Source organism: Photinus pyralis, unplaced genomic scaffold (assembly GCF_008802855.1).
Source record: "Photinus pyralis isolate 1611_PpyrPB1 unplaced genomic scaffold, Ppyr1.3 Ppyr1.4_LG4, whole genome shotgun sequence".
NCBI lineage: Eukaryota > Metazoa > Arthropoda > Insecta > Coleoptera > Lampyridae > Photinus > Photinus pyralis.
Window position 1 is genome coordinate 44,190,407 of NW_022170511.1, and position 17,163 is coordinate 44,207,569.

The 17,163-nt window shown below is 38.3% G+C and overlaps 2 protein-coding genes across 7 annotated transcripts in view; one reads left to right on the plus strand and one right to left on the minus strand.

The window, feature by feature from the left end:
• LOC116167613 (teneurin-m) overlaps positions 1 to 17,163 on the minus strand; it is a 93,575-nt gene that overhangs the window by 43,145 nt on the left and 33,267 nt on the right. For all 6 annotated transcript variants that reach the window (XM_031483012.1, XM_031483009.1, XM_031483010.1 and 3 more), the window contains one exon: positions 551 to 724. In XM_031483012.1, the coding sequence (XP_031338872.1) occupies positions 551 to 724 (174 nt within the window). The remainder of the gene's footprint in view (positions 1 to 550; positions 725 to 17,163) is intronic.
• On the plus strand, positions 1,877 to 3,727 carry LOC116167614 (monocarboxylate transporter 3-like). The gene is made up of 8 exons (XM_031483015.1): positions 1,877 to 1,957; positions 2,011 to 2,137; positions 2,183 to 2,326; positions 2,378 to 2,634; positions 2,945 to 3,003; positions 3,048 to 3,328; positions 3,373 to 3,561; positions 3,604 to 3,727. The coding sequence occupies exons 1-8, from the start codon at positions 1,886 to 1,888 to the stop codon at positions 3,720 to 3,722; spliced, it is 1,248 nt and encodes a 415-aa protein (XP_031338875.1). The 5' UTR covers positions 1,877 to 1,885; the 3' UTR covers positions 3,723 to 3,727.

Below are 17,163 nucleotides of genomic sequence, written 5' to 3' on the forward strand. Positions count from 1 at the left end.
GTAAGGTATGCTTTAAAAATTCTTGCACCAATAGGAACACAGCTTACACAAAACTACTAAATTGTAATATTGGATGGCTATGGGAATATTTTAAAAATTCGTGATTTTCAAGTATGTTTTACAGAGCGTTTAGTAATCCTTCATATACAGAAACTTTTTAGTTGGTGTAGGTGGGGCCTAGGACGTTAATGCGGGCGAGTTTTCTCTTATGTCATTCTGGTTTCCACTTTCTACCCTAGAAACGATTTTGACCATATTTCGATATCATCTTTTGTTTTTGAAGTATAGCTTATTATGTTTTTAAATTGGGACTCTACACCATGGTCCCTTAAACTTTTATCTTTAGAGCGGGGTTACATGTAAATTAGTAGTCTGATTTGCGTCACAGAATCGCACAAATGAACACTAGTCGCAACATGCCCCATGTAGTGGCTTTACCCACAACGGTAACGATTCTACGTCACTAGTTTTAGTGTAACTAGTGACGAATAGTGAAATGGTTGACTTAAAAAACCTACGTAGAGAATAAACAAAGTAAAAGTTTGCTTACTTAACGTATTTGTCGGTATATATACATTGCCAGACGGCGTGCGCACCAAACAAGATGGTTCGAAATCCTCATTGGGCGCAGACGGCTGTGAGGCTAAACGCCCATTAAGTCTATTCATGGTTGGATTTCTTGGTGGTACATCGGGAGGTCTCGGAGTGGTGTCCAGAAGACAACCTGCAAATAATAAATTCATTAAGTTACAAAGAAATGAATGAATCAGACCTTACTAAGAAAAATTAAGAATTTTTATTGTACGACATTATGCTAATCGGCACATTTTCAGAAATATACCCAACATAGCATTTCTTAAAATAATTAATAAAAAGGTGTCCGTCATTCATGTAATTACAGAAAATGATAATTTCTATTGTTTAAAAATGAGAATGGTGTATCTATTTCATTTTTGCAGTAAGTACCTAGCAAATTGGTAGTGAAGCTGTGACTATTAGATATAACGTAAGCATTGGTTTTTTATTTGATATCTTGTTGTCATGTAACAAAATGAGTTCAGAAAATACTAGCAGTCCCGTTTTTTCCCGTACTCCGTTTTCGTGGGAATTTCGGGAAGCCTCCTGGTTTTTTTCCTGTTCCCGTTCCCGTTTGAAGTGTGAAAAGTGTTTTACTACACCAGAAACCTTCGTGGGCATACGTAATTGATACGTTTGACTGTCTAATTTTTCGACGGTTATACAGCCGTAGTAGATCTCTCTTTGGAGCCATCGTAGTTTTTACGTTACACACGTTTCATTATCATTACCAATTTCCGGACGAAGAATGTTGCATTATCCCTGTGAAGGAACATTTTGGCAGTACTAAGAGGATCGCTTTCCTGTAAAATTAATTTTGTAATTTCGACTGTATTCACTAAATCTGTGCTAGTTAAAATGTTGTAACCAGTAAAGAAAATTTCCTGATCAGTAAGAACGTTAAAACAACTCCCAACGTTTCGCTATTTTCGAAATTTTACCCGGACTTTACAATTTCAAGAAGATTTTAAGACCGCAACCTTTCTCAACATTCAATCCAGCTGATTCCGTCGACCAATGTAAATTTCAAGAAATTGCTACTGGAAACGTTTGGAAAAAAGAGTTAGACTAGGAGAGATTTAATTGAGTTAAGCTTAAGGAGAACATTTGTAAGGATTGAGTTTGATTTTATCAATATAGATACAGTGGGTTCCTTCTCAGCAGCATATGATATCCGTTCTTACCCTTGTTCTACTCACACTGTTTTTGTTGCTCCATGATACACTCACCATGGTGGAGGAATCTCAATAATCAACATTACACTAAATTTCTAGATCTTAAGTTGGCGGAAACCGACATCTTGAAAAGGATGAAACGCGAACTAACAGCCCCCGATGGGGGATGGGGTTACGTGATCGTTGCGGCAATTGCCATCACTAATGTACATCTTTGGATACAAATGTGGGACGACTAACTGCCGATTTATAACCGTAGGGAGTGTCCGCGCTGCCGGTCGTCACCTTTGGAATTGTTTACGGAGAATTTCTGAAAAGCGTAGGGGACGAGATTGCAAATTCGGCACTCGCCAGCGGCATATGTTTCGCCACGCAGTGGATTTCAGGTAGCGAACTCTGGCGGCTTTGATAATTTAACTCCCAATTTTTAGGGCTGGCAGCGAATCTGCTCTTGAGAAGGATCTCCTATCGCACAACGGGAGTGCTTGGTGCCCTCCTGACGTTCACCGGTACGTTTGGTATCAGCTTTGTAACCAGTTTCGAGCAGTTCGTGTTTTGCTTCTCCATTATGCTGCGTTAGTATATTCCGCGGTCGGTTGCGGACCATGATGCTTTGGTTATTTTAGCGATGGGCTGCGGGTTAACGTTAGCGGCAATGCTGACGGCGTTCAATCTTTACTTTGACAAGAAAAGGACGGTCGCCTATAATTTGGGGAGTGCCGTCACGATACCCATAACAGTTCTGTTTCCATCACTGGGCTCGTTCCTTGTGCAGCGTTTCGGATTTCGAGGAGCCAATGTTATTCACGCCGCTATAATGCTCCACTGCTTACCGGCGATGTTATGTCTACATCCCATAGAATGGCACGTCGATAAACAGAAGGTAAACGAGCGAAATGGTGCCCAATATTCCGGCTTTATAGTTCAGTGGTAGAGCGTTGGGCTATAAATCCAGAGGTCGGGTGTTCGAACCTGGGTTGAGGTGAACTTTTAATCTGTGGCAGAGATGGGAATTACCTTAGACCAGTTTCGCGGCTACTCAGAATTAGGTTTTCCTAATTCGTAAGGTAAATGCCGGAGTAGTATAGAACAACCTAAGACCTTCTGCAGAGGTACCTCTAAAAAAAGTCTGTTGAGGGCTCAGAACAAGAGAGGGATAATAAATAAATAAATAAATAAAAATAACATTTTAGGTGGCCCCAGAAGCCGGAAAGTTTCTCTTAGGAGACGTGGAAAGGAAACGAAAATTTTGGTAAGTTTTCGATGGAAGAATAATTTGTGTACGGATCACTTTAGGGAAGGCCTCGGTTTGGGGTTATTCACAGATCCCACCTACGTTAATATTGTGTTGGGAATCTCACTGTGTCTGTCATCGGATTTTTTCTTCATGACTACCTTACCATCACTTTTAGCAAATTTTAAAGTGACAATAGAAGACACGACCATTCTGATGACCGCGTTTTTTACGGCGGATATAGTTGGAAGACTTTGCCTTTTCGGGGTTACTGCCTGCACGGAAGTCAAAAATCGCCTGTTGCTCATGATAGGCGCCATACTCATAGCTTGTGCACGTACTGGTAGGTATTTATCAAAGGTTCCTTCGGGTAATCAACGTGATTAGGTTTTATATTAAACCACCCCTTCTGGCCGATGGTCGCCTGCACGACCGTAATGGGTTTGCTCCGATGCTCGCTGAAAGCAACTTATCCATTGATATTCGCAGAGTTGTATTCAACTAAATTTGCTGGTGCATTCTCCTTATTTATGGTCAGTTGTGGGGTTGTGTCAATTTCGACTGGATGTTTGATTGGTGAGTATTGACCATTTGAATCACAATAATCCTCCATTTCAGGCGTACTCAAAAATGCGACCCAAAGTAACGAAATGGTGGGACATTTTTTAACGGCCATGCAACTATTTTGTCCACTTTCGTGGGTAATAGAAATTTTTGTTAAAAAAATAAAGTGTTAATGAGATACATAGTTTAATTTTACTGATCCCCTTATTACAAAGTTAACAACTTGCCGCATTAATTATTAAAAATGAGGAGGGGGAGGGGTCGTGCTTCATCTGCTCGTGTCAGGATACCAGTACCAAGGCACGGATTTAATAATAAAAATTAGTGAAGATGAAGCTCATCTTGGCTGCGTTGTTTAATTAGAATGAAGCATTGTTTCTTAATGGGTTTCGGAAACCTTTCCTCTTAATTAATGTTATTAGGTTACAATTGCAAGTCAGCATGAGATCACGCATATATCGTATAGAGCGAATTCGGCTGAATTTCAGTGGAAAAGCTCAACCTCTCTCTTATGGGCTTTTGTGAATATGATAATTCCCGTTGGCACAATTAAAAACATGGCGGACTTAATTACTACACGTGATATAAAATAGAGGCGGTACTAAATAATACCAAATAGAGCGTTTGAGCAAGCAAGGCGACCAGTTGGTCCATAAAAAAAATTTGGAATAACTCGTGTCTTGGTCAGGGGAAAGTCAATCGGCCTAAAACAACTCTATTGATTGTGCGAGTAGATTATTTGACTCTAGAATGAGCTCTTCTTAACACTCAGGCCAGGTAAGTACGCGAGAACGGAAGAATTTTGTCACTATATTTATGTACATCCCGATTGGGCTGCGAAAAATGATCGATAATTACCGACATATCGATTCTTTTCGCAACCCTAAGCAATGAGGTACGGAAACATGAAGAACTGATGAAACGGATAGCAAAACTGGAAATGGAAATGAAAGAAAGGAATAGTATAACGAAAAAATTAGTAAAGATGCGAAAAGGAAAAGAGAGAAAGCACGGAGGAATGGCTAAAACAAAACCTACAAGTAAAGGCAAAAGTAAAAGAGACGAGAACAATGAAAGTAGGTCATAATCGCGGAATAAACATGGGAAAAGAAGAGAGAAATATGAGGGGCAAGTTCACGCATGAGAGAAATTAGAGACGTGGCGTAGATAAAAAGAGGAAACAGCAAGAAACTAAGATGATATAGGAAATTACAGGTAGGATGTGAACAAAACACATAGAGCAGTGAGAGGAAGAGAGCAGGAGAGGAAAAGGCGGGGTTTGGAGGAAGAAATGAACAGTGAAAATAGAGGGAGGGGGAAGAGGACAGAAACAAACAACACAAGAAAGGCGCAAAATGAAATAAAAATGGAGAGGATCAACATGAAAACGTAAAAACTATCAATTCTGGGAGTTTGTAAGGTTATGATGTCGTGGGGATGGTTCAATCATCGATAGAAGAAGAGGAAGGCATACAGGAAAGAAGAGTGGAAGTGGAGGGGAAGAAACTAAAGCTTTTCAGGGATATTTCTAGGAAAATCTCTGGAGAGGTTTTTTAGCGCATTTTTTAAGAATTAACTCTTACATGCGACAACCAACTGGTTTTAGAATTTGCATACGCATGCCTTTAGTGGTTCCAAGTAAAATTTTCGAAAATGGGGGGGGGGGGGTTAAACTCACGTTGTACCCTTCATGGTATTCTAATAAAAGGTCTCACCGAAATATGAATTGGTTTGTATAAACTATAACTTTCCTGCGCGACTCCTTTCCGAGATCAGTAGGTGACCGGGGGGAGAAGGGAGAGGGTAGATATTAATTTTATCTTTCAACTACCGCCCTACTTTCTGACTCCTTATCAAAAGAGGGGATTTGGGGGGAAGGGGGACTGGTCTTATTCATCATGGTAATGAAAGGTCACGACGAAAGGAATTAATTTCTACCAACCATAGCCTCCTACATTCCTTATCGTGATCGGGTATAAATAATTCCTTATATCTCAAAGACAGATGGTCGGAGGATGGTACTCACAAAGGGCGATTGGAACGTCTGGAGGAAATATATCTATTGGTGATGTCTTCCCATTAATCGTCTAACAAGCAACCATTTACTACGCTATTTTCGGTTTAAAAAATGCGCTTAATCTGCACAAGAGTTGTGCATAATTTATACTTGCTTTCATTTCTAGGAAGATCTTTCAGGATTTTTTTAAATTCAGTTTTAGAGCCGGATTGCACAGTATGATCGTTAGAAGTCTTTGAGATTCATAAATACTCCTCAAGAGTCTTAAGGCGTTCTATGTCTATCAAAGGCTGGAGATTTTCGAAGATCTTTAAAAACACAACCCTTAAACGTTGTTACAGTTCTTTAAAATTCTTAAAGATTCTTCTCTAAAAGCTCTCAAAGGTTTCCTAAAGGGACGAGACAATAGAAGATTGTGAGAGGCTCTTGAAGACTATTTTTCAAATGCTCTCGAAGTCTCTTAAAAATCTTTGGAAGACGTTATAGACCCTACGAGGATTTTGGGAGCCTTTAGTGACTCTTAAGAGCTTTTAAAGACTTTAAAGATAATTAAGTGCACTTAAGGCTCGTAAACTGAAAGAAAAAGTGTTGTCTACAAACGTGAATAGTGGAAATTGCTCCTCTAAAGAAATTACTAGTTTTCACCAACCAATAACGGTGGATTAAACCCGAATTAAGGAGGAGGATTTACTGGACGAAATCAAAACCGGAATACAAGGGTTTCTGGAAGAGGTGGATGTATATTTTGCCAGTAGGCAGGGGTTTTTCTCCAGACTTTCTAGTCGACGATACGATGCGGTTAATCCCGTTTACCTTTACTTGAATCGGGATTTACTAATAATAGAATAAACAATCAACGTGTTGGAACTGTGAACGCTTAGGGCACCATCGAACTAAATGTCCAGAACCGCGGCGGTTTTTTTGCTACAAGTGTGGAGCTACGGGCGTTACTGTACGTTTGTGTAGATTATGTTCGGGAAAAGGACGCAGAGATTGTTTTACTGCAACATGTGGGCCAACATTTGAGAGCTTATGGAAGTCCACATTTTCTGGAATATTGGATTCAGGCGCTTCGAGATTTACGTTTGCGTTTTATTACCTACGTCATGTGTTATTGCTGATGGTAGCACCATCACTTCGATAGGTTAGGCGACGATACTCATTACTCTGAAAAACCAAACTGTAGTAGGTACTTCGAGTACGGATTTCGTATTGGGCATCGATCTCTGGGATCATATGGGTATTGTACCTAATATTTCTGATAATTGCTGCCATTTTACTTCTGATCTGACCGTGAAGTCAATTGCTCCCATTGTGAAAAGACCTTTGCTGAGTGTCGAAGAACGGCACGCTTTACAGGTTCTTAATTTCAATATTGTTGTGTATTTCGAAGTTTATGTAAAACTCTTTTTTCTTAAACATTCTTCTTATGAAAGATTGAAGATTTTTCGATTGACAGGACTTCGTAAGATTAATTACTATGCACAAAGACACAGTAATTTTGTTGTTAGGGGTCCAATTTTCTTGTGCACGTTTAATAGTGATCTCATAGCTCGGTTCATCTCATTCCTTTCAATGAGCGCTTAGATAAACTTGTAAATGAGCAGAAAATAGGGAGAAATTGTATACACGTCACCCCTGAGCGTTTGACACCTTGAAAAATCCACGATATTTGTTTATAAATTAGAGGGGTGACATAATCCGCGGCCATTGTTGAAAGTGTTGCTTATGCACAAAGACGCGACCATTTTTATAGGGCCACGAAAACCACAATCGCAATCCCTAATACCGCTTTATTCCCCCTTGTAGAAAAAGAAGCTTCCCTCCGAAGATTAATTCCCAAGGGACTCCTCTAGATAGTATATAATAGTATCCTGGATTTGGAAAGATTTACACCATTTAAATTTTTAAAATTTCAAATTGAAATCGATCCGAAGCGAGGGTCCTCACATTAATTACGACAAAACTTATTTTGTTCGTCATTCCCCTCCGGTTCTTTTCAAGTCTTTTAAAGACGGCGTCTGAGGAAAAAATGTATGCATCCGCAGCAGTTCTTTTATAGGTGTATCAAAGGGATGAGTAATAACCTTGTTTGTATGCAGGAGGCGTAGGTAAAATTGAAAAAAATACGCAAACAAACGCCGTATGTTCCTTTCCCATCAACGGACGTATTCAAGCCACTCTGCTGCAGGCAAATAAGTCTCTCGTTTCTTCGTCGTTAATTCCTAATGGCGTTTTTTTTTCGATCGCCGTAAAAGCGAATATGCAATAATTTCGAACCTGCATGTACAAATTCAATCTGTTAGGGAAATTGCATGATGAGATTTGACTAGTGCGTGACTGAGGCGTAGGGGCCGCGTCCTTCCGGTGTATTTGGGGGAATAAACTAAATGTACGTCATCGTAAATCACGCTCAATATCCTACAATAAAGATTGGTATGTAAATTTTTACATTCGACGTTCGTTATAAACTTAAATATTTGTTTGAACCGTAAATTTTTATCGTTTAGCATTTCGCAGAGCGACAGAGATTTCGCCGCTTAAGCCCACTCCGCACGAACAGCGTCGTGCAAAAGAGCAAGATACGATTTAATCAGAAGGTGGCTTATGTAACGTGCTGTACGTTACTATAGCCGTTTGGTATCGTCTAAAAGGGAGTGTCTTTAGTGGCATCTAAAGATGGCCGGAAGAGTGTGCTGATATATGTAACGGAGGTTTGATAACGTGTTCGTTCGCTTGATAACCATCCCAGTGATCGAGTGAGAAATATTGCGGAAGTGCGGACCGCTATTTGGGACATCACGCAACGGCGTACTATACGCAACCACAAGGGTTGTTTTCAATTGAAAAGGGTAGTATGTCTTAAAGGAAACACGCTGACTTTATTATTATGGAAATTCTACCACGTCACCGCTATTGTAAGAACAAAATTGATGAAGTTTCTGGTTTAAACGATGTAGAAGTAATTGAGGCCAATTTTATTGTTCATAAAATGTTTTCCTTCCGACCGAAATTAATAACCTTCTCCAATTTTTTATCTAAACAATTCAATCGGAAACGAAGGACGACTTGCCTCATATCGGAATACTTTAATGAGGTGCCTAATTAATAAGAGAACGAGTGAGCAAGAATAATGTAATTTCTAATCCTATTCTATTACGAACATACTACACTTTAATCTAATTACATTAATTGACTTATTTAGCCCTACGTACGTGACTATCCACATAAACACCTATTCAGATAAATCTCCTTAGCGTGCTGTGTAAACCACTAAGGTGTTACTTATCCTTAAGTTTCACTAAATCAAAGGTATCAAAAAGGTGCAAAAAAGCAATTGGTACTGGTACACCCCATACACGTTTAAACATGTGTATTTTGCACGCGTTAAACATTAAAATTGCAGTTTAAGATCATTTACCAGTCACAAAAAAATCGAATTGTACAAATTGACTAAAAAATAATCAGCAAACACAAGCAATGCTGTCAGGTGTACTAATTGACAACGATAACACAGATGCATGTCGTAAAAAAATGATGAAATTATTTAATTCTTTACAGTATACAAGTCTTTGATGACTTTTAAAACAATGAAGTGATCCGATAGTTAGTGTCCGGGTTACATCATTCGTTACGCAAATTCTAATTGAGAGACTATCCCCTTAAAAGTAACTCACAGGCTCTCCCTTGAAAAATGGCTCCCTCCAAGAAAAATTGAAAACTGGATCGCTTTTAAACCCCAAACCCTGCACACGCTTGTTTGTAAGCAAAATGCCACTTTAAATACGATTTACGCGTCTCTGATTTTTAACGAAGATCGTTTGAAGACGGAGAATTTGTTTGTGCCACCATCTCTTGGAATTGAGGTCAGGATTATAATACAGGTAAAGTAAGATTAAATATGACAATTTGGCTCTCACTTTCCTCTCTCTAATTTTCTTAGTTGCCCAAGTAAAAATACGAAACAGAACCAAAGCAAATGTCGCTGGCTGTATTTCATTCCCTCGCAACCTCGCAGCTAGCCGCCTCCGTTACAAAAAATTGCTCTACTGAAAATCGTATGTGATTCTTCGTATTAAAGCGCCAATTTAGACCATAGTATATCAATTTACGTTTCTTTGGCAGTTTCTGGAACTCATATTTGAGTTTTTGCAATTTTTAGGCGTCAATTCTATTTTTGACGGGTATCAACTTCCCTCCCCTTAGTTTTGTTGCAATAAATTTAGATCATCCCACGAAATCAAAGTGTTTTATCATTTTTTTCCAACGGAATTTATGGGGAAATAAAGATTTTTCTCTACCAACTCAATCTCGACCTTAATCAAAGAGAGATGGCATACTATTCATTTTATCTCCATGAAATCAAAATATTTTGTGATTTTTGTGTGGAATTTTGCAAATAAATGAAGATTTTGATCTACCAGCTCGAGGTTTGAAAGCGAATTTTTCCATCCGAAAATCAATATTAAAATATGCAGCTGCAAACATAAGCAACAACACGATGTTGTACTTCCTAGTAGGTAGTAATTTGTTAAGAAATGAGGAGCGGAAGTGAGAGAAAGGAAGAAGGACGAATCAGACGACCGACACGTAGATTTTTGGTGGTCATTTTTGGTCGTCAGCCGTCATCAAGCTTGTTTTTGAAAGACAGTCAGTCTTAGTGATAATAAAGTTGCTGTTGAAGGAAGTTTGAATGTTGCATTATAAGATTTAAGTAGTTGTGAATAGTCAGTTTCGAGTTAAGTTAAGCGGTTCATCACGTGTTCAAAAAAGTTGTTCTACCTGTAAAGTTTACTACCACCAAAAAAACCACACTACGTCTAAATTTATCAAAGCTAGTGGTGTTTCAATTACGATTAAAGCGAAAGTAAAGAAATGAAGTTATAGAAGCATCGCAGTTGATCAGATTTTAGGGATTATTAACTTTAAGACCCTGAGTGCCTATTTTTCTTCAGCTTTATTGATTGATTTGTGTCGAATAAATTTGTTTCATTTGTACATAATTAGCTTTGTGTTTAATCGAGCCCAAATGCCGACCTAGATATTAGATCTCATGTCAAATTTTCTATTCGTGCCCAGGATTACGGCAGGAGTAATTAAAAGTTTGTTAAATAATTCTTTGCAGTAGTGGGAGTGATCAAGCCTACTGAGTGTCTCAAATCGATTGAATTAATGAAAATTCCACCCTCCTGGAAAAGCATTTTTCGGACAATTTCCAAAACAGTTCAAATTTGTTTTTGAGGTGAAAGGAATATATAAAATACAGACCGAAACCACCCCTGTGGGTATCCAAGCAACCCCCTTACGAATTCTAAATGACATGTGGGGGCCACATCCAAATGCGGTACCCCACAGACCACTTAAAATCCTTGAGGGGGTTGCTGTGACACCCAAAGGGATGGCGTTTCGGAGTGTTTTTTTGTATATTTCTTCCCCCTCAAAAACAAATTTGAACTGGTTTGGAAAGCCTCCAAAAAATGCCAAATTTGTCCTTCTCCAAATGCCATGGAGTCCCAGTATAAAATCTCAATAAGAAAATGGTTGTCCATTTCAATTTCCAAAATGCGCGACGCCAACCTTTCGACATTTTTTCGAAAAATCTCCAAAAACTCCTTGATTAATGATTCAAAACGGACGTGACTAGGTAAAAATCGCACTTACGGACAAAATAAATTATCGAGAAGCCAAATACTGCTGATCGGTGATCGGTGATCGCTTTTAATAAGAGAAAACCCCCCGAAAAGCGCCGGTCAAAAAGAGGAGAAATGAATCGCGAGAGAAACCACTTTTGCAAGATTGATTTATGACTCTTTCCGCGTACGAAAAACCCCGAGCATAAAATGATTTTGCTCTCGAAATTTATAAGACTTATCAAAGAAATGTATAAAACGCCGGCGGTGGTTTAGGAGAGAGAGTCTGCGAGTTTTTAATTTAAGCCGGTGGCTGCACTTCGCGATGATTTCAACTTAAAACTTTCCCAAGAAAAAGAAATTGTGCATGGCGTAAGATTTTAACGGGCTTACGTTGGTGGTTTTATTACGTATCTATCCTCGCGAAAGATGTGTTTATGCGGGAGAGAAAAAAAAGGGGTAGCGCGCCAGTAACAATCCGGTTCGTTAAAATGTGGAAAACAGGGCGGCTTTTTTTTTAATGAGGCGATTGATCTATCTTTAATGCCGTTTATTATTATCTGTTCTGGCAGTTATTCAGTTATCTTCGCGTCCAATTGGTAGGAACACGAAAATGGTGTAATTAAAATTTATGCGAGCGCCCGATTTGTATCGAATTTTCCCCATTCTATTACTGTGAAACATTCAAAAATCAGAGGAGCAATTCTGCTGCTGACAATGTAGTTACTGACGCAAGGTAAGTGACAGCAAAATACATTTTCAATTTGCTACTTTTTCTAAAAACAAGACATAATTTCGTTCATATAAAAGCGACTCGATGGACATAAATCACGTATTTTCCTTTCGCCTGCGAAAAGGAGAAAAACCCGGAAAAGCGTAGCGCTTGTGCGTGCTTTCGGAAAGTCGTCAGTAGGTGGGTTTTAGTTTTGTTTGTCTTAGCAATAATTGCTGATGTTGCAATCAAGTCGAAACGCGAAAGGCATTCATTAAACAATAAACTAAATACTTATACTAAACTTTCGGGTTAGCAAACATTGCATTTAATCAAGATTATACGGGAGTCCCGCAGGAATTCGGGGGGATAATACAAAATCAATCGCAGCTTGCTTAGTCCTCTCTTTTTTTAAATGTTAGCTAATTTACTAAAGCCAACACGTGACCGCCGACGGGTACCAACTGACTTTATAACTAAATGGCCACACATCGCCCCGACAGCTATCGGGGGGGTTTGTCGTGCCGAACGTCAAATGCAAAGCTGAGGGTATTTTGGTATTCAATTAACGTCGACACCTCCAATAATTTCCCATCACATTTGGGCATATCTCAAAATTTGGTATGTGTAACGTACGCAGATATTACAGATAATTCAAATCGACGCTGATTAATTAATATGTACGTAATTAATTCATGTACCTATTTCCCCACGCTCAAGGGTTTTTCAAAGCCGCTCGTTTTATTTTTGGACACATCGCGGCATCTAACGGCTATTATAATCAAAGTCAATCAATTTTTTGCAATAAGCGGGAGAAAAAGATACACATAATAAAAAGAAATCACTTACGATAAATTAAAGGGAGTTTTCCGTCTTCTCAGACACGTGTACCAAACTGGTCCCTAGAAACTCATACCTGTATAACCCATTGTTACTCTGCCGGCGCATCCACGTATATTGTAATCAAGAACTCCTGGAATAATTTTTCCACTGACATTATTTGAGCCAAACTATTCACTCGACGAGTTTCCTTACAGTCAAGGACAGATTTAACCCTTCACTTCCTATAGGATTTTGCGCCGATTAAGTTACAAGGTGCTTCAGACACTACAAAAAAACGAATTTTACAAGCTTGTGATAATCGTTTTGGGATATTTTAACCATTGAGATGGTTTAGTTTCCCTTTATCGTCGTGTATAATACAAAACGTTGCGATCGTTTCCATAGAAACATCATTGCATTATGTTCTGAACGTTATTTTATTTCGTACTCCGCGTCCAATTTGAAATAAGAATGACAGCTGTTATTAGAATGCACAATCATCTGTTTCACTTTATCTACCCTTGCGGTTAAAGGGTAACTTAGCCTACTTATTCAAACCTATTAAAATGCCAATTTAACATAAATGCTATAAAATAAAAAAATATTTATTGAATAAATGAACACAGGCCACTTTAGGAAATCAATATTCAATAGAGACTAAAACAATGGGCAAGAAATACGGATAGTTGAATACGCATTTCGACAGTTGTGAATATACAGGGTCGCTATTAAAGATGGACCCAAAGCTCTCTCGCTCAAACCGTTTGAGATATTTATGATATAAATATTCAACGTTCCTATTTTTACAACTATAATAAAAATTTTCGCGTAGTGGGGTGGGGTGTGGCTGGGGGGTATTCCATACCCCTCAGACCCCCCGGTTCTACAATCTCCCCCCAAGTGCACCATAGTTGTTTAGTAAAATACCATCGAATAAGAATCCTTAGGGCTCAACGTTTTGTGGGAGAATGTAGCAGCGGGGGGGGGGGTCTGGGGGGATGGAATTTCATGCAGTTCGATTCATAAGAGCCTTCCTTATTTTTTGGCCTACATTGTCATTTCACGAAATCCGATCTACAAATTTGATAAAGAATTCACCTGCAAAATTGCATCGTAATTGGTCCATTCGTTTTTGAGATATCGCTCTAACTGACAGACGGACGGACGGACAGACCGCATAATTATGAACTCGCTAGGACCTCGTTAATAAAATGAATCAAAAATCAATATTCGAGATAAAATAATTCTTATTTTTAACCGATTTGGAGTGGTTCTAGAAGTTCTGGAGCTTCTGAAGGTTTTAAAAATAGTGAGTTTCTAAGAGGTTCCCAAGATCGCCCTAAAAAGATCCTTCAAAGGTTTGTTAGTTGTTCCAAGATTCCATGGCTAAGGATTCTAATAATTCTGATTATTTTAAAAGTTCCAACGCATCTAAAAAGACTACGTAAATTATTTTAAGGAGATTCAAACAATGCTAAGGGATGTGAAGGGTCTGAAGATTACTCAAAAATGAGGGGGGGGGGGTCCTAGGAATATTCGAAATTCTGCGAAATTTTTGCTTTATATGTCATGCTTAAACAATTTTATTTCGTAACATAGGCAATACTTATGTTAAATTGACATTTTAATAAGGTTTGAGTAAATGTCTCTTAAACGGTAAGGGTAGATCAAGTGATTACTTTAACCGCAAGGGCAGATAAAGTGAAACAGATGATTGTACATTCCAATTGCATCTGTCATTCATATTCTAAATGGGACGCGAAGTATAAAATAAAATGACGCTCAGAACATTACCATGTTGTTTCTATGGAAATGACCGCGACAGCAGAACCTAAGCTTGCTATTTCTGACGTCCAAATTAAATTCAGAATTGTCAGAAACCTTGTAAATAGTATTTTATACTTAACATAGTTGGCATAATTTGGCACGGCTTTTGGCGAGTACATTTTAAATCTACAGTTAGCAGAGTTTTTTTTAAGTTACCTACACCTTATTAACTTTTCGGACGGAGAGTCAGTATGTAAGTTGCAACCCCCCCTCTCCCTCTACTCCCCTTGCATTGGTTGCTAAAATGCAACAAAAGAGAGCACAATCAGACCCAAAGTAAGATGCCATAACTGCAATGAATTTGGGCATCTTTCTAGAGACTGCCAATTTGCAAAGGAAACTTTGGTTCCTTTACAATTGTGAACATATAAAGAAATGCCATGGAATTCTGCATCCTCGAAATTGAAAGACACACTTTAATCCCTCGGTATCTAGTATACTATTATACTCCTCATCTTTTGGAATTTTGGCCTCTTATTAATGAGCGACTCAGCTCGTTCATGATTTTGGAGTTTCTGTCTGTCAGGATAACTCGCGAACGTAATAGATAGGCAATGGAAAAGAGACTAAATGATTAAATTTTCTTCATTTGGGTTTTCTGTCCGTCCGTTTGTGTTTGTCGCACGTTGTCTATAATTGTTTAAAACAGTTTATGCCCTTTTAAGATCTGACATTTAAAGACTAAAGTTCTGGTTCGATGAAATTCTAGTAAACGTATATGACTTTAGTTGATTGCATATAATAATCATTTATTGCTGTTTCGTACAGAAAAAAGATACTTACATGTCAGACAAAGTATAAACACAAAAGCGGTCGAGTTCCATTTTTCCTTTATATTTTCCTGTATACAAAACATTATGTTTAAGTGGGCGCAGTTTAAGCCAATGGTTCGCATAGGTCGATTCCTTTAAGAATATTAAAGTTACTTTAAACAAAATTAATCCAAAAATTCCTAAAAATAACCGACCACTAATTTATACAATGCAAACATTCAAAACAACTTACAGCCAATGAAGTGGATGAGATTCCTTTCAGATTACAATTTGATCCGCTATTCGGAAAAATCTACCTTCATGGACAATTTAGCGCACCGAAGATAGTATGTAACTCTGCTCGTGAATTTAGATCGTCTCCTGGCGGCGATTGAATTTTAATCACTAAATTTTTTTTTGTTGTTATCGCCATCTATTCACGGACGTAATTTTGTTCATGTTCGCTATAAAGCGGAATATGTGTACATTTCTCTTTGGTGGCCAAAATATGAATTCGAAAAAAATGCTTCTTTCAATTTAAAGCGACCATCTCTTTTAATAGAAGCAAAAAAGAAACGAATCCTGTACATAGCCTCTGTAAGCATGCACTGTTGTTATCGCCTGATGATCCTGATGTAATTTTGTTCATGTTCGCTATAAAGCGGTACATGTGTAAATTTCCCTTTGGTGACCAAAATATGAATTCAAATCTAATGGACCGCTTTTTTTAAATGAAGCATAAATGAAACGAATCCCGTAATGGCAGCTGGTGAAGTAAACACCAAAAACTTAAATAAAACAACGTCATTGGCGACCATTTTGGTTTTTGTAGTTTTTTTGCGTCTGTATGTAGTCGAGATTCTGTTCATAGCTTAATTAAAGACAAAACAAACGAGTTCCCCAATAAAATGTCGATGCTTAAAGTTGTTAATAGCAACAACAAAGCGTCACGACAACGCCCATAATTCGCAATTGAATTTCCTCCCAGATTCAATCGAATTATTGAAAATGTGCTTAGAGCTCGAAAATGGAATGATAATTGCTTCGCTTTGATTAACGCAAAGTTGGATTTAAGAATGTTCCATCCCACTTTATGAAACTTTCTGCGTTAAAATTATTTAGAAGTTAGTAGTGCAGATCCGGAGCTACAGATGCGACTATATCCGGACTAGCCGATTTAGAGACGGACTCAAACGAAAAGCAAAGGATAGATTAATCGGATTTGAAACCATGATGGCGTGTAAACGCTGCATAATTATCTTTGCTGCCGCTTTCGAACCATAAATTTGCATTCTAGAGCGAACTTTTACTAATCCTTTGTGAATACGTTCACATGTGAAACTAAAGCTCTCGTATGGGCTATCATCATCGTCACCGCCATAACTAAATTTTCCAAAGATCAAAAGCTCGCTCGTTGACCTCAAATTTATAATGAAAGCCCGCCCGTACGAAGGCGCGGATGAAACTTAACGCATTTGTAACCCCATTAAAAAATTAAAACATCGTTACACCCGGACGGAGAGTTCATCAATTTAGGAAGAAAACATATAAATTTATAACGCAGCGAAACTGAAGCAATTTGAAGCCTAAAACGGGTTCCGTAATCTTCAGCTCATTTCAAAGTTAATTAGGCAAAACTTCGAACTGAACGTTTGATAACTTAGTGCGGTCGGAGACGAGGGATAAAATTTGCCGAGAATCACGAAGGGAAACTTTCAACCGCAATTTGCAAATCAACTTGAAAATTTGTTATAAGGATTCGGAATAAATTAAATAGGAAGCCCGGTATCTTAAATAAAGCAAGGTAAAGATTAAACTTTCTTCGCTTTCCGCTGAACCATTCAATTAAAACAA

What these genes read in the sequence shown, in the direction of transcription:
- LOC116167614 (XM_031483015.1), top strand. Translation starts at nt 1,886, where the DNA reads ATGAAACGCGAACTAACAGCCCCCGATGGGGGATGGGGTTACGTGATC. An exon ending in CGGCAATTGCCATCACTAAT is followed by an intron (nt 1,958 to 2,010) that starts GTACATCTTTGG and finishes TTATAACCGTAG; the next exon opens with GGAGTGTCCGCGCTGCCGGT. An exon ending in TTGCTTCTCCATTATGCTGC is followed by an intron (nt 2,327 to 2,377) that starts GTTAGTATATTC and finishes TGGTTATTTTAG; the next exon opens with CGATGGGCTGCGGGTTAACG.